Here is a 21,296-nt window from a genome sequence, read left to right as displayed (position 1 = left end):
TTATGTGCCTACATCATCTTATGATGAGGACATCAAGTCATCATCAGAAAAGGAGAAAGAAATCAGGAGAAAACCAATGGAGAACATGAAGCTGAGAAGAGATAAAGACGGCAATCAGGACATATGTGTAATCAAAACGCTATATATTACAAACCAGGAGGAATTTATTCATGAAACATGTTTTGCTGGATTCTACACTCAACAAGAGCACGCAGCGAATTGGTTTCATATCAAAAGGATAAATAATTTAGTAGATATGCCATTTTCAAGTCAAGGGTGGCCCGACTTGCCTTATTTGGAAGATCAGTGGTTTAATCAGTTGCAAACCAAACATTGGCGACCAGAAGGTTTATCTGTGCAATCAGGAGACACATTCAAGGGTCCAGAAGAGTTATGAACGTTCTTAACATGCACCAGAAAGCATCAGTTACATGGAATCAAAGGAGACAATACTTACCATTTTTGGATGCTTTCACATTTGGAAGAATAGAGCACCAACGACCAACCTATCAAAGCTACAATGTTTTGGAGATATTAATAACTCATCATGAAGTGTACAACAGCACCAACACCCACCAGAATACTCAGAATCAACCAAGACCAGAATTGCCATTTTTGGAGTCAAAAGCCATCAATTCCAACAACTCTTTTCTCACTAATGATTTCGACCATTATTTCAGCAATCAGGATGTTCCTAATAAACTTTCCTACAGTCTAAAACTGTTCAGATACAAAGCCATCATTCCAGCCCTTAAATCAAGCCATTGGAACCCCAAAACCCTCCAACAGCTAGTTTTCTTTATGTTTGATTTGTTTCCATTTTCTTAGACTTAGATTAGTGTTTATGAGCATATATAAGCTCCCTTAGGCGTGCTGTAATATTCACCTTTCAATCTCTAAGAAATATACAAAGTTTATTCTGTCTTTTTCTCAAAGAAAGTCTTTGATTAAAATTTTATCTTTAGAATACTTTTGAGTGATCCATTGTTTTCTATTGATCCTGTCTTGGGGTTTGTTTGTGTGATTCAAGCATCTTCAAGGTCCACAGATTGAGAGAGTCAATCAGCCCACCAGATTGAGAGACTCAATCATTTTCACCACCATCTCTACTTTCAGTCCATCTTCCGCACAACCTTTCTTGATCTCTTTGATCTCCATTTGAGGACATGTTCATTGAGTGATTCTGTGCCTACATCATATTATGATGAGGACATCAAGTCATCATTAGAAAAGGAGAAAGAAGTCAGGAGAAAACAAATGGAGAACATGAAGCTGAGAAGAGATAAAAACGCCAATCAAGACATACAGTATAATCTCTTTAAATTAATACTCTATAAATTAATATACACTAAAAAATCTCTATAAAATAATATAATCTTATAGTCTCAAATTAAGTTTTTGGTTCAATTAGTATATCGATAAATTAATATCTCTATAAATTAATAAAAAAATTATAGTTTTGGAGTAGTTCCAATACTGTTAATTTATAGAGTTTTTCACTGTAAGTGTAATCAAAACGCTATATCTTACGAACAGGAGGAATTTATTCATGAAACAGGTTTTGCTGGATTCTACACTCAACAAGAGCACGCAGCTAAAAGGATAAATGGTTTAGAAGATATGTCATTTTCAAGTCAAGGGTGGCCCGACTTTCACTGAGATATCCTCCTTAGAAATAAAGCCTAAATGGCAAAAAGGCTTTGACTATTAGCAAGTGAACATGAGCCAGACCGGCCTGGCCGACTGGTTAATCAACTAACTGGGGCAATTTAGACTTTTAGCATAGTGACTAGGGTTTTGACTAGCGACAGTGAACTATATAACAGAGGCGTGAACATCCATTTTCAAACATCTCCTCCTACATCTCTTCCATTTATCCATTGTGTTCTTCCATGGTCTATAGTTTTCTTTTCATATGGTTTGCAGGAGCCTCCCGGGCTAATCTGAATACAAAAACTTGTGGAAATAAGCCCCAAAGCTCCTGCTAGATTGTGTGTTGCACGTTTGTGTTGCACGTTTGCCTTGATTCTCTAGTCTTTCCTGTGTCAAAAACATGGTTGAATTTCTTAATATGAGCCAAACTTTCTTGTTCATTTTTAAATTTCAATGTACTGTTTTTTTGGCAGTGGTGACTAATTTTTAACAGCTTGATACGCCAGTTCTGCTTCAGATAATTCTTGATTGAAAAAGCTGTTTTCATTGTCTGAGCCTGTTTTTGTATCTCTGTATCTCTTTGGTCTTTGTCTTTTTAAAATACTGTATTTTTTTCTTGTTTTCAAAATTGGAAATGTCGATGAGGATCTAATCCGATTCTATGAGGTGCAGTGGAGCCGAGACCTTGTTTTTTCAGGGAGAACCCCTTGGCAGAAGCTGCAATTTCTTTGAATTCAATGGATTTTACTGAGACTTTCCATTGGTAATCATCCTTTTGGTTTTACTTGATTTCTAAGATATGAAAACTTGGTTTCATTTATAAATTATCCAATGATAACATCTGTTTCCTGGAGTTTAAACTATACACTTGCGCTTGTATATGGTGCTTGTAGTCTGAAAAAAACTCAGAAATTGTCAGTGTTCTCATCAGCTTTGTCTCTTTATCTAATTATGAGACTTCGAGTTAAACAAGAACACTACATTTGCATTTTTCTGTCTGCTTTGGAACTTATCTAACCCGAATCAGCATTGAAGTTTTTGGATGAGATAGAGTGAACATATATAATTAAACTTTACCATTGACCTTGTTGCATAGTACCTCACCTATTTTTTCCAATAACGGTTGCCTTTGATCATTAGCTGACTTATTTGACTTGATACAATAGTGGTTGTGTTTGATCATTAGCTGACTTAAATAGTTTTGCAGGAGCCTCCCGGGCTAATCTGAATACAAAAACTTGAGGAAGTAAGCCCCAAAGCTCCTGCTAGATTGTGTTTTGCCGTTTGTGTTGCAGGTTTGCCTTGACTCTCTAGGCTTTCTTGTGTCAAAAAAGCGGCTAAATCTCTCATTTGGATTTGTTGTGATTGTTTATTGTTGATAGAATCTACTTAGGCGATGTGTTTTTCTTACTGACTATGATTATAAACTTGCCCGCGCTTCTGAGATTGGTTTCAATGAAGCATATACGGTAAAAACATGGTTGAATTTCTTAATATGAGCCAGTTTTCTTAATATGAGCATATTTGGTAATGTCGATGAAGATGTAATCTAACTGAATGAGGTGCAGTGGAGCTGAGACCCTGTTTACAGGGAGAACCCCTTGGCATAAGCTGCAATTTCTTTGAATTCTACGGATTTTACTGAGACTTTCCATTAATACTCATCCTTTTTGGTTTTATTGATTTATAAGATATGAAGAACTTGGTTTTGAGTTTAAACTATACACTTGCACTTTTATATAGTGCATGTAGTCTGAAAAAACTCATAAATTGCTAGTGTTCTCATCAGCTTCGTCTCTCTCTAATTATGAGACTGGAGTTAAACAAGAACTCTACATTGTTCATCTTAAGATGAAATACATTGGTTTGTTTTGTTGTTTTGTCTGCCTTGTAACTTTTCTAACCTGTTTTGGTGTCTTAAGAAATATTGATATACTTAAATATTGGAGTGATTATTGTTTGAGGGTTAGGGACAATGTCTTTTAGGAAACGTGAGGGTTTGAGTTTGTTCTCTTCTTCCTTGCTCGCCCTCTTAATCAAGTCAATACACTGCTCCCTACTTTGATTAATCCATCTTTTTTAATTAGACGTAAGAAACAAGTCATCTTCAATAAACAAATTGATATATATATATATATACAAGCATTATAACGAGCTCAAGTCTCCAGTTAGACTTTACAACCAAACAATCTTAATATTCAAACCAAAGAAGTATAAGTTGGATTCAAATACTAAAAAGACAAGTTCAAATTATCAATAAATATCTCCAGCTTTTGTAGTTGCTGTTGAGTCAAGCTTCCATCCGGATTATGCGTAATCGAGTCGTGTTCTTTTGCTACCATCATCGTCATGTCATTCTGATTAGCAAAGCCAGCTTCTCTTTGCTCTTGGTTCGGTAAGACGGTGTTGTTGTTGTAGTAGCTCTCCACCTGAGATGGTACAAGAGGACGCTGTCCATGGTTGTCGTCGCTCTGAAGAGGAGGCATAAAACATAAATCATGCCACTCAGGATCATAGAGAAGACTCTGTAGATCTATATGCTGTTGCTCTTGATCTTGTTGTTGCTGATATTGTTGTTTGATGTCGCCATGTTCTTTCTCTACCATCATCGTCATGTCATAATGATTAGCAAAACCAGCTTCTTGTTGCTCTTGGTTCTGTAAGATGGTATTGTTGTTGTAGTTGTTCTCCACCTGTGATGGGACATAATTAGTATCCCACGAGAGACACGGTTCTTGGTTGACATTGCTCTGAAGAGGAGGAGGAAGGGGAAGAGTGGGTGAATCTTCTTGCTCTTTTCCTTCGTCTAGAATTTTCAAGAGTTCGTCAATGTCAATTGTAAGATTATCATCTGCGCCATCAAAAGCAATATCATCCAATGGATGACGTTCTTGGTTGTCGTTGCTCTGAAGAGGAGGAAGGAGAAGAGGATCTGGTGAATCTTCTTGCTCTTGTTGTTGTTGCTGATGTTGATTGACGTAGCCACGGCCATTCTGATTAACAATATCTTCCAATAGATACTGTCTTTGGTTATGGTTGCTCCGCAGATGACGATCTACAAGAATATAATCTTCTTGCTCTTCTTGTTGTTCTTGTTGTTGTTGCTGAGGTTGATTGACGTCGCCAGCTTCTTGCTCTAGTTTAGCAAAACCAGCTTCTTGTTGCTCTTGGTTTGGTAAGACTACGTCGTTGTTGTTGTCGTCGTTTTTCACATCAACCTGAAGAGCAGTAGGGACATGGGGTTTGAATCTCTCGGCACTATAAAGTAGTCTGACATGACACAAGACCAAATCATGGAACTCATCACCATTCCTGTGAAGGGAATACTCATCCATGTGCCAGTCAGTCTTCTTCTTTTCTAACTCCCCAGCCACGTTCTTGTTGAACACTAGTACCGTCTTGTAACCCATCAACTCCTTGTCTTTCTTCTTTATTTCTTTTCTCTTACCTATTGATTTCCACGTGCCTCCCAAGCTTTCTCCGTTACTCGGTACCATCCGGCTCACGGTCTTGACACCTCTTATCGTCCTCGGAACAAAATAGTACCATTCGTTTCTGCTATACAGAGGGTTCGTGTCGTGATGGAGAAGCCACGGCGCGTCTCCGTAGACGTTCAACGTTTTGATGAAACCGCTTATGTTCTTCTCCACCTTGTCCTTGAGATGAAGCTTCACCAACCCCAACTCCGTTGGTAGAAATCGCGAACCACGCGGATACGTACGCATAGTTATGACAAAATAAGAAGAACGAAGGAAGGAATCAATCTGTGCTCTTTGTCTCTATTTTCTTTTGCTGAGAGTTTGACGAATGAGTTTCAGAGAGTGGGGGAATCAGTATATAACTACGTGCAGTTTCCATTTTTTTTAATGTCGGTTAAAGGAAATATTATTTTCATTATATCAGATATCTCTATAATATTTTATATTGGTTAATTATAATGTTCACCTTAATGAATTAAATTTATTATTAAAATATTATTATTAACTACTTTTATTTAACTTTTTATTAATAGTTGTTTCCAAATCAACTTATTATCAAAAAGGCAATATCTTTATAAAGATGTATATATAATTTTTCTATAAAACATTTATTTAATAAAAACGAATTTCCTTTTATAAAACTCAAAACGAATTTTCTTAAATTATAAATAATAAAAATGATTTTATATAAATCAAAATAAATATAATATAAAAAGATAATATCTTTAGCATAAAATTATATCCAAAACCCTATAAATTAAGAAAAACTAATTGTTTTATATTATATATCAAAAATATATTATCCAAAAGGAAATATATTTAATATATAATTAATATCTAATTGTCTTATGTGTACAACATGTTGTTTAATGAACAAAAAAAAATCTAAATCAAGTTGGTTAAATCAGTTTTCTTATAATATTAAATATCTAATATTTCATTAATAAAAGAAATATATCAAATTAGTAAGAATTTTTTTTTAAAGATATTAGAAAATATATATATGGACGTTCATATCTCTATATAAATAAAAAACTTATTCTTTCAAGTTTGAATCATTAACACAAATATTTTAATATCTAAAATTTTACCTTATTCATAAAAATCATGTTTTAATCTACCGTAGATGGCTATAATCAAGATGTCTCCTCCTTCAATCTTGCGGTACATTAATTGTTCATTCATCCACTTCTTAAATCTCATCTGTTTCGGAACCTGATCGAATTTCATATTTCATGTTTTGGGTGTCTGGCGTAACCAAATTTTCAACCAATAATTCCAATGGTTTTGTTGTACGAAACATAGCCTTAGTCAAAAATAAATATCCAAATTGAAACCGGCGAAATTTATTAATTTATAGAGAATTTATAGTAGTTTTGAAATATACTTTTGATAGTCTGGTTTGATTTGGTCGAATCGAAGTCTACCAAATTTTAGATTTGACTGCGGGTCAGCTAGATAACCGGATCCGGTTTGATCAGTGGCTGATGACGACTTTCTTATCGTATAAACGATCTCTCTCGCTCTATCTTCTTCTTCTTCAACATCAAAATCTCCAATTCGGATCAATCCAACAATGGCTTCTCACTCTCTCGTCTCTTCTCCTCATCCCTTAGCTCCCTTCTCCTCTCACCATCACCATCACCATCTTTGTCTCCGTCACTCCCCCAATCTCTCCACTCTCCCTTTCCCCAAACCAATCAAGAACAAACCCAATCACTCCCTCCGATGCGCCGTCTCAATCGAGAAAGAAGTCCCCGAAACGGAACGGCCCTTCACCTTCCTCAGAGACTCCGACGACTCCTCCCACTCTTCCTCCTCTTCCACTTCTTCAGTCAGAGCTCGTTTCGAGACCATGATTAGAGCTGCTCAGGACAGCGTCTGCGAGGCCATCGAAGCCGTCGAAAACGGTCCCAAGTTCAAAGAAGACGTCTGGTCTCGTCCCGGCGGCGGCGGCGGAATCAGCCGCGTGTTGCAGGACGGGAATGTGTTCGAGAAAGCTGGGGTGAATGTCTCTGTGGTTTACGGCGTTATGCCTCCTGAAGCTTATAGAGCAGCGAAAGGCTCGGCTTCGGATCAGAAGCCTGGTCCGGTTCCGTTCTTTGCTGCGGGAGTTAGCTCGGTTTTGCATCCTAAGAACCCTTTTGCGCCGACTCTGCATTTTAATTATCGTTATTTCGAGACTGATGCTCCGAAGGGTGAAAAAGATTGATTCTTTTGTGTGGGGATTGTAAAGTTGTTAGCTTGATTTGATTGATTTGGTGTTTTTCGTTGAAGTGTAGATGTTCCTGGAGCTCCGAGGCAGTGGTGGTTCGGTGGTGGAACTGATTTTACGCCGGCTTACATCTTCGAAGACGATGTCAAGCATTTTCATTCGGTATTTCTTGCTCTAAAGATGTGAGCTTTGTGATTGATGGAGTTTTGATTTTATATAAGCTTGTCTTTCTTGTTGTAGATTCAAAAGCAAGCGTGTGATAAATTTGACCCTTCCTTCTATCCACGGTTCAAGAAGTGGTGCGATGACTACTTTTACATCAAGGTGCGTCATGTAATTTGGATACGTTTTTTGATAATCTTAGGCATTCATCGAGAACAGTTCTCAACGTAGTGCTTAGGAAACAACTCAGAGACTAGGAGTCTTTTTTATAAGCCTGTTGTTTTGTGTGAGGAATTTGAAAATGTTGAGAACTCTTTGATCTTTGCTTGCAGCACCGTGATGAGAGACGAGGACTTGGAGGGATATTTTTTGACGATCTTAATGACTATGATCAGGAAATGCTTCTGAAATTCTCCACTGGTAAATTGACTAATTCTCCAAAATGATGATGTTAGTTTTCTTGGTTGACTAATTTTAGTTGATTTGGGTTTTTTTACAGAATGTGCGAACTCAGTGGTACCAGCCTATATACCTATAGTAGAGAAGAGGAAAGACATGGAGTTTACAGAGCAGAACAAGGCATGGCAACAGTTGCGAAGAGGAAGATATGTCGAATTCAACTTGGTAATATATATAATCAGTCTCATCTCCTGTGAATCCTTGGCTAATGATCATCTTATGTAATGTTACTTGTAATGGTTGGAAAAGGTATATGATCGTGGGACGACGTTTGGTTTGAAGACGGGAGGGAGAATAGAGAGTATTCTTGTCTCTCTTCCGCTCTCAGCGAGATGGGAGTATGACCATGTAAGTTCCTTTCTCATTTGTGAAAGACACACTAACTCGGATATAACAAATGTCGTAACGGTGTTTTGTTGGGTGCAGAAACCGGAAGAGGGAACCGAGGAGTGGAAGCTGTTGGATGCTTGTATCAACCCCAAGGAGTGGATATAGCATGTTTTCTATTGAGACTTGAGTGATGTTGTTTCTATTGTTTCTTGTTTGTTTAGTGGATTAGATTATTGAAGAGATGAAGGATTTTGTAAGGTGATGTGCATGTTAACATGCGTCTGAAACGGCTACCAAGACAAACTTAGGTGATGCGCATGTTTACCAATGCTGTATTTTCACAAGTGACATGTTTGACTACAAGCTCCAATCTAATTCCAACTCGTTAAAAGAGGGAAAAAGGAAACAAACTGCTTAAAATTTTGAAGTTGAGGCTTGCTGAAGAGTGTACAGCTAGGGTCAAACAATCCAAGCTTAAAACAATTATGGCACATTAGTGAGTACTGTTTTGCCCTATTGTACTTGACGTGAATTTAACAATTATTCAAAGCCAGGATTAGTTACTTCTTATTTGTTAAAAAGGAAAATAAAAAGATAGAATTGTCGTCTTCTTTTTTTTTGTCGTCAAGATAGAATTGTCTTATTGGGAGAAAGAACAAAATAATGAAATTCATCAATACATATTTATTTTAGTTTATTGTTTTGGTCCTACTCTTTACAGTAACATGTAAAGTTGCGGCAAAGAATTTATCGACCGTTGCACAAACACCTTTTGCGTGTAACGCTCGTCACGGCCCACATGGCTTCGTAGGGCCCATTAAAATAAATTTCGTCCCTATCAACTGAATACAATTCCAAAGCTACCCTCTTTGTAGTTTCATACGTATAAATATTGAGGGGTGAAAACGTCATTGAGTGATACAAACAGTGTTATTGATGCCATGTCATCCGCCGCTTAGATCTCCAGGGGTATCTATGTAAATGCAAGAATCTGTCTGTTTCTTTAATGACTACACATGGCAACATGCTATTGGATAGAGAGTGATGTTTAGTGATAAATAGAGTACATGCCTTTAAAACTGCTCTCTCTCTCTGTGCTACAACAAAATCGTGAAGGCGAAGGAGAAGAAGAGAAGAAGAGAGAGGGAGGAAGAAACGGCGCCGTGTTGAGGTTGGTAATTTCCGTGTCTCTGTGTCTCTTCGCTTCTCTTTTCTTCTGTTGCTGTCTGAAGAATCTGTGTTTTGTGTTCTGAGTGGAGATAAGACTTTAAGAAGAGTGAAAGATGGTGATGGATTCATCAAAATGGTGGTGGATTGGAAACCACAACACGACTAATTTCTCTCCATGGCTTCACACTACTCTCTCTGGTAACTTCTTCATCTCTTTCCTCAATTTGATTCTGTTTATGTCTATAGTTTCCAAAGGTATTAACTTTTAACTGTAATTGTAATTGTAATTTTGAAGAGTTGGATGAGAAGACAAAGGATATGCTGAGAGTGATCGATGAGGATGCGGACTCTTTCGCCGCACGAGCTGAGATGTATTACAAGAAAAGACCCGAGCTTGTTGCTATGGTCCAAGACTTCTACCGCTCGCATCGCTCCTTAGCCGAGAGGTACGACTTGCTGAGACCTTCCTCTGTGCACAACAAACACGGCTCAGAGAAGAGTAATCATGAGAAGTCATCAACTTGGGATGAGTCTTCTTGGTCCGAGGCTTGTGAGACTCATGACGAGTACTACGCTGAGTCCGAAGTCGATGACGGTGAAGACAAATGGGTCGATGAAGGTGAAGCTAGTGGAGATTATGGGATGATGAAGGAAGAGATAGAGAGGCTGAGGGAAGAGAATAAGGTTTACAGTGAGATGGTGAGAGAGAAAGATGAGGAGAAGAGAGGAGCTATAAGGCAGATGAGTTTAGCCATAGACATGCTCAAAAAAGAGAACTCAGAGCTCAAGAAATGTTTTTCTTCCGTTGTTGCAAAGCATAGAAAGGAACAGATGTGGAAGCCATTTGAGTTTAAGAAGCTTGAAGGGTTGTTTGGGAGAGTAGTGGGCAACTGGGTCGTCCCAAAGACAGAGTCTACCGCTTCCAGAGAGCTCATGACTCTTTAAAAAAAAGAAACAGAGAGGTCTGTGTGATCAGAGCAACTTTCCCTAAATATCTTTGTACTATGTGACATGTAGGGTATACTCTAGTAGTCAGTGGTAAGGCTTCGTAGGATTATAGTTATAGCTAAGTCTATGCTTGTTTGTTTTACATTTTGATGTAGTTTTTACTTTGCCTATTTATTCGTTCTTTCGTTTGGAAATCATTTTTTTGTTCTTTTATTTTGAAAGTTCTTTTTCCTTGTGTGTACTTGATTATTAATTACAGTAAGCTTGTTATTTAAAAGTCTCTTGGCCATTATTGTTTAGACTCGGGCAAAGACAGAGACGAGCTGTTCCACATATAGCTACCTTCCACAGGAGAAGTGAGCTATTTCCTTTAGATGTTGATGATTCTCCTTATCGTGAGATGGGTTAGTTGACTCATCTCTTTTTATTTCTTTTTAATGAAGAGAACGTTGGGAGAAGTGTGACAATGGGTATTTGTGTATACTCTTTAAAAAATCCAAATAAATAAATCTAAGGATTTGTGTATACTCTTTTTTTGCTACCTCAACTATTCAGCAGTGTTATATATATTTCTTAAACCTCCTCTTGAATTCTAACTTGGTATCTTGTAGATTGTCAGTGGAACTACTGAAGTCGAACCAACTCCATAAAATACAAAGATGAACCAAGGAGAGGAATAAACTGCAGAAAGAAACTTCAGGACCACTGTGTCTTCTTTGTATTTGTTTTTGAGAACAATAATGTTAATTTTGAGGAGGTAGACTATATGCAGTTTTGGTATTCATTTTGTATGCAACTCCCAATCATTACCGTGGAAAATAATCAAACTTGAGCTTTTTCTTTAACTGGAGTGCCTATTCTAAGAACACTATCTTGACAAAGTTTTATCATATGATTGATGAAGATGACTCACTGCTTGAGAAGGCTATTGGATAACTTCTTATACTGTTCTATAAATGTTGAATATACTTCATATGATTATATATAATAATATCAATCAAATTCATCTAATGTTGACCACGAGCTCGGGCGATGCTCTTGATCAAATTCAGAGAGATTGGAGACATCTCAGGCAACCACTGTAGCTGGAGCTTGGTCACAGCTAAGGAACCAAGGGCTTGAACTCGCAGTGTCAGGTAGATTAAAAAAAGTGTCAGGTATATTAATTCTCTTCATGAATTTTTGATGTAAATAAAGCATCTTCTCTGCTCCGAGTTGAGTTTTTATTTCTATGTTTGAACATTGATGTGCCTGAAATTCAACGACTTCGATTAAGTGTTTATGGCTTTGGTCTTCTCATTAGGCATTATTTTTTTGAATAATCTTCAAAGATCGATGTTTGAAATGCAGTGTACTTCAATTTCTTTTTTCTAAATAACAGTGCAATCACGATTGTACTGCTGCCTGCAAAAAATGTTCAAACAAAATAAGACCGTAAACCTTTCCACGAATAGTTTGCAAGTAAACACTTGTACATTTACAAAAGTAAACTCATTGATGGCCCCCACCAGATTAACAAACTGCTTTTTCACAACTCTCTCACATTCTGCCCATGCCGATATAGCTCACATGATCGAATGTTAGTTAAGTAATAACAAAAACCAGCTTCTGTCATACGAGGGCCTTAACACACTCAACAAACCACAAAGAAAACACCAACTGCTTCCACAGCCCAATCTATCCAAATCAAAGCAACTCACCAACTTTTACTCAATAATCTCAAAAACCGACAAATATGAATACAATTAAAGCCATTATCGAACTGATCAAGTTCCACAACAATCCAACATTAAGAAAATAAATAATAACCGATAAAGAGCTCGAAGCTTATTTTCTTTCTTAACTTGGTTTTCTCTCCAAGCTAGCTTTGTGGTTGTATTTTTACTAGCCAACGTTGAATAAAGTAAATGTTATTCACAGCAATCAAACATTAAAAAAATATACTAGCTTCGGAAATTACAACAATGAAATCTATCTATGCTTTTTTTACTTGTGATCATATTTTTCATTTCTGCTGCATTGATCAATGGATTCCTACATACATAAGTTATCCCATACGTAGGAAAAGTCATATATAATTCAGCATTATTACAATTTATAAAAGACTTTTTTATGTTTCAATTTTTAGTTTCTTTTACATACTGTTTTTAATTTTCATATTAATATTCAAAAAAAAATATATGAATGTTTTTCCTTCTCGGAAATCAATTTTGATTTATGTTTAAATTTCAACTAAATTAACGGCTTTTTGTTCTACTTTTATTGAATCAATCAGTCACAACCACTTATGGTATTTCACTTTGAACTAAGCAATTTCAAAACAATGTAATACACTATGGTCGCTAACCACTATCAAATGGATTGAAAAATATCATTTTATTTCAACATATTTTCTTTACTAAGACCATTAAATAAATTGTAAATTCATTTAAAAATAAAACATATGATCCAGCGCGTAGCGCCAGAATACCACTAGTTATTATTCTATAAAAGCACGTTACTAAGATTGGATATACATTGATCTAACGGCTATATAAATTATTTATTTATATGTCAGAGAAATGCATTATGCAAGTCTTGATAAATTTCTAATTATTTTATTGACGTCTTCATAAAGAGATACAATTAAAAACATTATCATCTACTTATACTAATCATAGTGGAGATTAATTTAGACGATATCATGCTAAAATGAGCGGCGATGGTTAGTTTTTGTTCCTTCTTAATTACTCAATTACTTATTAATGACAAGTTCAGACAAAACCCCTTAAAAACCATACAACCAAATTGAGATCCAACTGGAAGTGGTTTAAGACTAGTTACGTCTTAAAAACGCTATTGGCAAGGACGAATTCGCACACATGCACATACACGGAAAACATGCGGGGTCAAAACTTAAAAGCTTGAATAAAGTCAGTAGTCTTTTTGCGAAACTCGATATAATCTAAGAGCGTAATCACACCAAGTTCTATTGCCGTTGTAGACTTGGCGAATGGCAGGACACAGTCTGTCATCTTCTTTACGTTGCCAGCTTATTACACACGCACTCCATGCTAAAATGGTTATTAAAATAATAAAACGCGGGTGAAGGAAGGATAGTTTGGTAAATTCAGCATTACGAGCTCTTAATTGAGACAAAACAATCCAAAGTGTTCGTTCCCTCGCATCCTACAGCTGGTTTTAATAATTTACTAATTACCCACCAACGTGACCATATTTAGTCTAATCCCAACTTTGCCACCCAGAAAGACGAAATCACGCGCAATAAAAAAGAGAGTAAATAAATATTGAGGAAGAAAGCTGTAGAGAGAAGAAGACGACGAAGTCAAGAGAGAGAGAGAGAGAGAGACAGCACATGGCGGAGGAGAATGAAGAGAGGGTGAAGCTGTTCGTCGGACAAGTTCCCAAGCACATGACGGAGGATCAGCTCCTCGCATTGTTCCAGGATTTCTCCATCGCCCACGAAGTCAACATCATTAAGGATAAGATAACGCGAGCTTCCCGAGGTTTTTTTTTTTTTTTTTTTTTAAACAATTTCTTCCTCGTTTAATTTTTTGAAATTTTCTTTTAAAGATAAGTTTCTCTTTGATTTCTTGAAATCTATATCTCTACTGGAATGGTAGGATGTTGTTTTCTGATATGTCCTTCAAGAGAAGAAGCAGACAAGGTGGTCAATGCTTGCCATAACAAGAAGACATTGCCTGGGGTGAGTTTAGTTTCACCATTCTTAATTTCCATTTTCCTGTTTGCTTGATTTTCTCTTAATTTTTCCAGTGTGATGTTTCCAGTACTTGAAATAAATTGATCTTTTAGTTGCACATTTTTCAAGCCGGTTGGAATCTCGAGATTGCTTCTTTTTAATCTCTTTTTGTCTCTCGATCTGCATTGTACTTCCCCCCACCCTTTTGGTACCGGATTCGGTTTTGGTTGACCAAAAGCTGAGAGCACTGGTTGTTGGAATCTGATGACATAGGTTTTTAAATGATTTGTAGATCGTTTCTTCAGACCCAAGTAAGCACATTGTTTCACTATAGGTGCTATCTACGGATCACTAACCGTGCAAGATGGAAAATCCGTGGTTGATAAACTTTTGCTTTAGTTTTTTTCTCTTTTCTAAAACTTCTTATTGATTGGTCGCTACTAAAAATAATATTATGTTGAGCGCATCTTAGGTGAGAACTTGACTCATCTTTGATAATAGAGCAAACGAAACTTTGTATTTAAAAAATAAGGTTTCATCTTTGGATCCATCCCTGACCTGTATGTGAAACATTAGGATCCTTATCTGTCATATACACTCTTATAGCTCTCTCGGATTATAATTAACATTTACTTCCTAATATTATTTTGAGTGATTTTACACCCTAGGGCCACCTTATTATATTTATCTGTCAATATTATTTTCAGGCGTCTAGTCCGTTGCAAGTTAAGTATGCAGATGGAGAGGTTGAAAGACTAGGTACGCAACCTGCTTCTGATTGATGGTTGCAAAATGAACATCTGCATAAAATGATTCTTTTTTCCTGAAAAGTTGCCGCATTTTAATAAATTTACTTGCAATCCAGAGCACAAACTTTTCGTTGGTATGCTTCCAAAGAATGTCTCTGAGGCTGAAGTCTTATCCTTATTCTCCAAATACGGAACTATAAAGGATGTGCAGATTCTAAGAGGGTCTCTACAAACTAGCAAAGGTATATCATCATTTTATTGTATACAATTAAGCTATATTTGTATGTACCAACGTTTTGACAACTTTCGGGTTCATTTTGATTTTTCTTAGGCTGTGTTTTTCTGAAGTATGAGTCAAAAGAACAAGCGGTCGATGCTATGGTGGCCATTAACGGAAAACATATAATGGAGGTGTTTGCTTATACAACAACTTCAGACATTTTACTTTATAAAGACTTATATAGAGAGTGACAACATCTTTTTCTTTTGTTTCCTTTAGGGCTCGAATGTTCCTTTGGTTGTCAAATGGGCAGACACAGAAAGGGAAAGACAAGCCCGAAGACTTCAGAAAGCTCAATCTCATGCTTCCAGGCTGGCTAACTCTGATCTGCAAAACCCTTCTCTGTTTGGAGCCTTACCAATGAGTTATGTTCCTCCTTATAATGGATATGGCTATCATGTAAGTTCTGGTTCTCTTATCTAATCAGTGAACGATGTATCACAAAATCACCTGGGAAAACTGCTTATCAAAACAAAGATTAAGTGACTTAAAATGTTTTTATTTTCCTCAAAGCTTTTATAATGTGATTACTAGCCTTAAAATATCTATAATCTATAACAGGGACCTGGAACTTATGGGTACATGCTACCACCTCTCCAGGCTCAACCTGCATTTCAAAATGTGATTTCACCAAACCAAGGTACCAATAACGCATTGCAAGGAGCCGCTCTGACCGAGACTATTCCTCCACGTTTAGCCCCCCGTAGGAACTTCCCTCTGCCTATTGGAAATTACAATTATCATGGTCTTCAGTATCCAATGGCGTTTCCTAGAGGGATGATCAGTCCTCGCATCCCTCTAGCCACGGTGTCAGTGTCACATGGCATTTCAAATAATGGCACATCGGCACCTCCCTCCCTCCAAACTGAAGGTTAGTTTAGCCCTAACCAAAAACATATATGAATTTAAAACAAATTATTCCTTATGCGTTTGACACCTAAAACAATTTCATGGTGTTCAGGACCGGCAGGTGCAAATCTATTTATCTATAACATACCTCGGGAATTTGGAGATCAAGAACTTGCGGTTGCATTTCAACCATTCGGTAAGGTTGTAAGCGCCAAGGTTTTTGTAGACAAGGCCACTGGTGTAAGCAAATGTTTTGGTAAGAAAAATATCATTGACAACCTTCTTCCCCCAGTACTTTGTATTAGCGGTTAAAATTATAAAATACATTCATTTTCTGTTGCTGCAGGATTCATTAGTTATGACTCACAAGAAGCTGCTCAAAACGCCATTAACACGATGAACGGTCACCAATTAAACGGTAAGAAATTGAAAGTTCAGGTTAAAAGAGAAAACGGCACACAACAACAGAGTAGCAAACCCGTAATCAGCTGAAAGATCATCACCATCCGCGGGCAGGAAGGTCGGTTAACAGCAAACCGGTTTAGACATTAAAAATTTGGATGGATGTTGGATGAGGTTAAACTGGAGTACAAAAGTTGCTGGCCGTTATTAACATTTGCCAATATATAAAAAAAAAGCCAAGTCTCACGTGGGTCATGAACCACTCAAAAAGGCTGTGTAGCTTGCTGCAAAGGGTTCTCTTCCACTTACTTTTTCATTTTCCTTAAAATCGCAATACTACAATTTGTAATTTATGTTTCATTGAAAAGTTCATCTTTAAATCGTAAGATTTATTAATCATTAATACATTCAATTGTTTATCGTGATCATTTTTTTTTTTGTTTCAGTTTCATATTTTTCTTTAAATAATTTATCAACGAACTTAGTAGTTAGCCATTGATTTTCAGATTATTTGTTTCTGTATACAATATTATCCATGAACAAACACTCTTTCAATTAAAACTGATACATCATTTTTTTTTCAATTTTAACTACGCAAAAATAGATAGATTGTTGAGACAATATACTTCATCGTCACATAACTATAATCTTTATTCGAAAGATAGTTTTACACATTGAAACTATCACCTTAACCAATAAACGAATCGTTTCTCTTTTTCTCCTTTTTTCTTTTCAACACATTGAGGCTCTGTGCCCCCCAAAAAGCAAAATCTATAACAAAAAAAAAAAATTGAAGCGAAAAACCATATAATATAACATTATCATCATCAGAAAGCGTAATGACGAAATTATCCGCGCCATTCGTTGCATTGCGTAGTGGGCCTAGTCTTCTGTGGGCCGGCCTTAAGCGGACACGGCGTCTGCAACGGAGGAACCATGCAGTTATACTGCAGACACAGCGAGCTGCTCACAGGGATCTCCGCCGTCGGACTAATCTGTATCCCCGTCAAGAAGTTATGCTGCAGATACAGCGTCTGAATGCTCGCCGATAGCAGCCTATCGACGAAGCTCGCCGGTACTTCTCCCGTGAACCGATTGCTGTTTAAGTAGAGATTCTCGACGCTTGAGAGAAGCGGAGATATCCCGCCGGAGAATCGGTTGTAGCTGAGATCGACGGTTGGGATCGTCACTTGATTCGCCGGCTGAATCGAACCGTAGAAGAAGTTGCGTTGTAGTTGGAGGTTCGTGATCGGGAAGGCGAAGACTCGACCGGGGATTGTACCGGTTAACCGGTTTAAACTGAGATCGAGGTAGTTAAGCTGGTTTAACCGGATTAAAACTCTGTCAACCGGTCCGGTTAGTTGATTCCAAGCGAGTGATAGATACTTCAGAGAAGAAGGGAGAGACGCGGGAGAGATCGAACCGGTGAGGCTGTTGCGTTTGAGATCGATTCGGGTTAGCGATTGCGAGAGAAACGGAGGGATTGATCCGGTTAAGTGATTGTGGCAGAGAATCAAATTGGAGAGCTCCGGTAAGGATCCGATCGACGGAGAGATAGTTCCCGTGAGCTGATTGTAGCTCAAATCGAGCGTTCTGAGACGGCGAACCTCGCCGAGACTCGCTGGAATCTCGCCGGAGATGTAATTCCGGCTGATTGCGAGGAAACGGAGGTCTTTTAGCTGAGAGATTGTAGCTGGTAGAGCTCCCATGATACGACCGGGGACGATGGAGAGCTCCGTGAGAGCAGAGAGTTTGCCGATAGCTGGGTTGATTCTACCGGATAAACCGGGTGAACCGGCTCTGGGATCGCCGAGGTTGAGAGAGATCACTTTGTCGCCGTCGCAGTAGACGCCAGCGAAGCCGCAGGGGTCAGAGGTGAAGTCCCACGAGTGGAAGAAATTGGAGCCGGGCAAGTCGTGGAGAGATTTACGAATGGCTTGAAGAGACAAGAAGTCAACAGGGTCGAGCATCGCATCCGCGAAGAAGCTGAGCTGAAGGAGAAGCATCAAACACCAAATCAACTGAGAGAATCTCATCGTTCTTGTTCTTGTAAGTGAGAGCTTCAAGAAACAGAGACTGTTAATATTATATATACAATAGAAGTAGAGAGACAATCTGTAAAGTGGGTTTTATTTTCTGCTTTCTCGTGAGAAGGCAAGTGAAGAAGTTGTGGGAGGTGTTCTCGTGGGAGCTTTAATAGGGGGGGAGATTATCAAAAGAAGAGAAAGATTATGGCTTGAGAAGGAAGCCAAAAACAAGAGGTGAAATGAATATTCTCCGTCTTCTTCTTCCTCTTTACTCGTTTTCTCTCTGCTTTTTTTCTTTCTTTGTTGGCTTGTGATGGAAGACGATATTGAAACTAATAAAAATCTGACAAGAAAACAAAAAAAAATAATGCTAAATTAAGAGAAAGGTTAAACATTTGGGTTGTGTCAGTGAATACATGAAAAAGGCGTTTTCATCTGGGGAACAGGTAATATGTAAAACGGCTGTCCGAGTCTTAGCTTCGGACATTAACAGATCATCAATAGGTTCGGTGTCCAAAGCTCGGTCTCGTCACGTGACTTGTGTGTGCGTTTTACAGTCTCGAGTCACAGCTTGGACAAGTGAGAATTCCGTGACACGTCAGATTTATTGTTCGATCATTACTTTTGTTTTTTTCTGGATTTATATAACATCCAAGGACAAAAGCAGTGGTTCTTGCTTAGGGTTTGAAGTGATTCAAAGTCGGTGGAGATCTCGGTGATCGATGGAACTCGCCGGCGTGAAGACAGTGCGGTGAAGAACGGTTATGGGTTCGTTGGAGGCTTGTCTGTTTCCAAGCTCCGACGAACGCAAGTTTAGATGGTGATGCTCTGGCGGTGTAGAGGCAGAGGCGGTTAAGTTGAGACGGTTGCGACGCGTGTCGCGTGAACGGAGCAGATCTCTCCACGTGTCTAGCCTCCTTGACTTGCTATCCGATCAGGTCGTCCAGTTTCTGGGTCTGGGCCGAGGGCCCATTTAGTTTTTTATTTAGTCTGTAGTCTCTTGTGCTTTAAACCGTTTTTTGTTGTATTCGGGTTTCAGCCGATTACTGGGCTTGGCCCATTTATTTAATTTAAAAAAAAAAAACATTGACTGAAAAAATACATATAACATCCAAGGACATGCTTTTTTTTACAATATGAATTTTTATAAAGTCATATATATTTCTTTATATTATATAGTAAAACAGTAGTATTGTATTATTATGCTAAGAAATATAGTTGGTTATTGGTCAATGTAACAGATGGAAAGCTTAGTCAAAAAAGCAAAGAACAGTCCTTAAATTTTATAATAAGTGTTCTGTTCTAAGTTCTAACTAAGCCTGAACACTGTACTATCCACTTCCAACAAATTTTGCAACCAAAAGGACTTTTTCTTGGGTTCACCCCCTAGGTTCACCAACTAATAGAAAGTTGTCATTTTAGATCTAGTATCTTTTAATTAAGGAAACAAAATAACTTGCCAAATTATATTATGCTTTTAAAATAAAAAATAAAAAATTAAATAAATAAAAATAACAATAGTTCTAAAAAAATATTATTTAAAAAAAAAATATTTATTTTTAAGATTTAGAGTTTAGTGTCTAATATTTATAATTTATAATTTATCCAAATGTTTAGTGTTTTTCCAAGGGTTTAGGGTTTACCTAAGGATTTAGGGTTTACCCAAAGGTTTAGGGTTTATCCAAGGGTTTAAGATTTTCCCAAGGGTTTAGGGTTTAGGATTAGAGTTTAGGGTTTAGTGTTTTGTTGACAACATGTTTAGTGTTTTTCCAAGGGTTTAGGGGTTTACCCAAGGATTTAGGGTTTACCCAAGGATTTAGGGTTTAGGATTTGAGTTTAGGGTTTAGTATTAGAGTTTAGGGTTTAGTGTTTTGTTTACAACATTTTTTTTTTTTGAATTCGTTTTTATATATTATTTTTATTTATTTTTAAATTTTATTTTGAAAAAATAATATAATTTGCAAGTTATTTGGTTTCCTTAATTAAAAGATATTAGATTTAAAATGATAATTTTCTATTGGTTGGTGAAACCCCTCCCCTAGGGTGAACCCAAGAATAACTCAACCAAAAGTGTATTTCATCATAGATAGTTACCGACTTCTTAACGTACCAAGTTGACTTATTTATTAGTTCGATCGACTAAATTAAATATCAACTATTTTGATTTTTTTGTTTACTGCATCCAAATTTAACTACAGGAAAGTATGATTAGAAATATTTAATCTTTTGTTATCTGAAGTAAAACAAATAGATCAGTCTATCTAATATGTAGGGATGGAAATAATAAATATGAGAAAGACAAAAGCTATGAAAATTTTGGATATGTTGAAATACAAAAAAAAAAGAAAAATTGATAGTAAGAAAAGGTAGAGTACCAACTGCATAATTAGTTTGACAAAGGTCGCTGGCAAATGGTCCTTCTATTCCGTGTAGGTTAAGAAAAATAGTTGGTAAAATGTTGGACAACTCATCAGAGATTGATTTTAATTTTTATACTTTTAAGTAAATTTGGTAAAAAGTAAAAAACGGTGACATGTATGTTATATTTCTCTATTACTTAGTCCATTGGTTATCTCAAAACTTGTTGTTTGTATGCTTAAAATGAGAAAATGTATGAATCGAGGCAAAACAAAAAGGAGCTTGGACCACAAGTCTTAAGAACACACACACATGCATGAGATGGTCAACATTTATAACACTTGCCCCAAATTTTAACATTTGTTTCACTACATACGCAAGCATCAACATAGATCGATACCTGTACACTCTTTCCTTTGCTTTTTCTTTTTAGGTATTTGCTAATTTATCTCTAGGTTTGATGGTGCATATACGTATTCATGGATGTAAAAACTACACATTCTGAACGAAACTAC

The 21,296-nt window shown here is 37.1% G+C and overlaps 5 protein-coding genes and 8 non-coding genes across 16 annotated transcripts; 11 read left to right on the top strand and 2 right to left on the bottom strand.

Annotated features, from left to right (window-relative positions):
- The first annotated feature begins 1,920 nt into the window (after positions 1-1,920).
- On the top strand, positions 1,921-2,065 carry LOC125588224. The gene has a single exon (XR_007324613.1). It is a non-coding gene; the product is annotated as a small nucleolar RNA snoR134 (small nucleolar RNA).
- Positions 2,066-2,117: 52 nt separating this feature from the next.
- Positions 2,118-2,214, top strand: LOC125588183. Its single transcript, XR_007324577.1, has one exon. It is a non-coding gene; the product is annotated as a small nucleolar RNA Z223 (small nucleolar RNA).
- A 75-nt stretch (positions 2,215-2,289) lies between these two features.
- On the top strand, positions 2,290-2,407 carry LOC125588188. The gene has a single exon (XR_007324581.1). It is a non-coding gene; the product is annotated as a small nucleolar RNA Z278 (small nucleolar RNA).
- On the bottom strand, positions 2,407-5,698 carry LOC106398155 (alpha-protein kinase 1). Its single transcript, XM_048757699.1, has one exon. It carries the CDS (start codon positions 5,376-5,378, stop codon positions 3,885-3,887), a length of 1,494 nt encoding a protein of 497 aa, XP_048613656.1. The 5' UTR covers positions 5,379-5,698; the 3' UTR covers positions 2,407-3,884.
- Positions 2,527-2,638, top strand: LOC125588204. The gene has a single exon (XR_007324595.1). It is a non-coding gene; the product is annotated as a small nucleolar RNA snoR97 (small nucleolar RNA).
- On the top strand, positions 2,855-2,998 carry LOC125588223. Its single transcript, XR_007324612.1, has one exon. It is a non-coding gene; the product is annotated as a small nucleolar RNA snoR134 (small nucleolar RNA).
- Positions 3,065-3,156, top strand: LOC125588215. The gene has a single exon (XR_007324604.1). It is a non-coding gene; the product is annotated as a small nucleolar RNA U36a (small nucleolar RNA).
- On the top strand, positions 3,186-3,301 carry LOC125588189. Its single transcript, XR_007324582.1, has one exon. It is a non-coding gene; the product is annotated as a small nucleolar RNA Z278 (small nucleolar RNA).
- Positions 3,386-3,493, top strand: LOC125588203. Its single transcript, XR_007324594.1, has one exon. It is a non-coding gene; the product is annotated as a small nucleolar RNA snoR97 (small nucleolar RNA).
- Positions 5,699-6,626: 928 nt separating the features above from the next.
- On the top strand, positions 6,627-8,642 carry LOC106401564 (coproporphyrinogen-III oxidase 1, chloroplastic-like). Its single transcript, XM_013842103.3, has 7 exons — positions 6,627-7,330; positions 7,415-7,509; positions 7,588-7,671; positions 7,842-7,929; positions 8,009-8,133; positions 8,218-8,316; positions 8,395-8,642. The coding sequence occupies exons 1-7, from the start codon at positions 6,709-6,711 to the stop codon at positions 8,461-8,463; spliced, it is 1,182 nt and encodes a 393-aa protein (XP_013697557.2). The 5' UTR covers positions 6,627-6,708; the 3' UTR covers positions 8,464-8,642.
- Positions 8,643-9,320: 678 nt separating this feature from the next.
- LOC106397752 (protein NETWORKED 3A) lies at positions 9,321-11,261 on the top strand. 4 transcript variants are annotated; one of them, XR_007323652.1, is made up of 4 exons: positions 9,389-9,666; positions 9,764-10,430; positions 10,717-10,820; positions 11,028-11,261. XR_007323652.1 is itself a non-coding variant. In XM_013838377.3 (3 exons), exons 2-3 carry the CDS (start codon positions 9,582-9,584, stop codon positions 10,411-10,413), a joined length of 735 nt encoding a protein of 244 aa, XP_013693831.2. In that variant the 5' UTR covers positions 9,321-9,469; positions 9,563-9,581; the 3' UTR covers positions 10,414-10,708. The 4 variants fall into 4 exon arrangements, 3 of the variants coding, with proteins under 3 accessions (XP_013693831.2, XP_013693832.2, XP_048613655.1); XM_013838377.3 differs by lacking the exons at positions 10,717-10,820; positions 11,028-11,261 and having other exon boundaries at positions 9,321-9,469; positions 9,563-9,666; positions 9,764-10,708; XM_013838378.3 differs by lacking the exons at positions 10,717-10,820; positions 11,028-11,261 and having other exon boundaries at positions 9,362-9,469; positions 9,558-9,666; positions 9,764-10,708.
- Positions 11,262-13,628: 2,367 nt separating this feature from the next.
- Positions 13,629-16,824, top strand: LOC106397716 (RNA-binding protein BRN2). The gene is made up of 9 exons (XM_013838337.3): positions 13,629-13,922; positions 14,040-14,122; positions 14,824-14,875; positions 14,982-15,107; positions 15,197-15,276; positions 15,365-15,544; positions 15,707-16,016; positions 16,107-16,250; positions 16,341-16,824. Exons 1-9 carry the CDS (start codon positions 13,772-13,774, stop codon positions 16,484-16,486), a joined length of 1,272 nt encoding a protein of 423 aa, XP_013693791.2. The 5' UTR covers positions 13,629-13,771; the 3' UTR covers positions 16,487-16,824.
- Positions 16,825-17,022: 198 nt separating this feature from the next.
- On the bottom strand, positions 17,023-18,811 carry LOC106401993 (LRR receptor-like serine/threonine-protein kinase ERL1). The gene has a single exon (XM_013842624.3). The coding sequence runs from the start codon at positions 18,430-18,432 to the stop codon at positions 17,245-17,247; it is 1,188 nt and encodes a 395-aa protein (XP_013698078.2). The 5' UTR covers positions 18,433-18,811; the 3' UTR covers positions 17,023-17,244.
- Positions 18,812-21,296: the final 2,485 nt, after the last annotated feature.

Source organism: Brassica napus, chromosome C5, assembly GCF_020379485.1.
Source record: "Brassica napus cultivar Da-Ae chromosome C5, Da-Ae, whole genome shotgun sequence".
NCBI classification, from domain to species: Eukaryota; Viridiplantae; Streptophyta; class Magnoliopsida; order Brassicales; family Brassicaceae; genus Brassica; species Brassica napus.
Note: the sequence above shows the minus strand (reverse complement) of the source record. Positions and strands in the feature narration are given on the sequence as shown.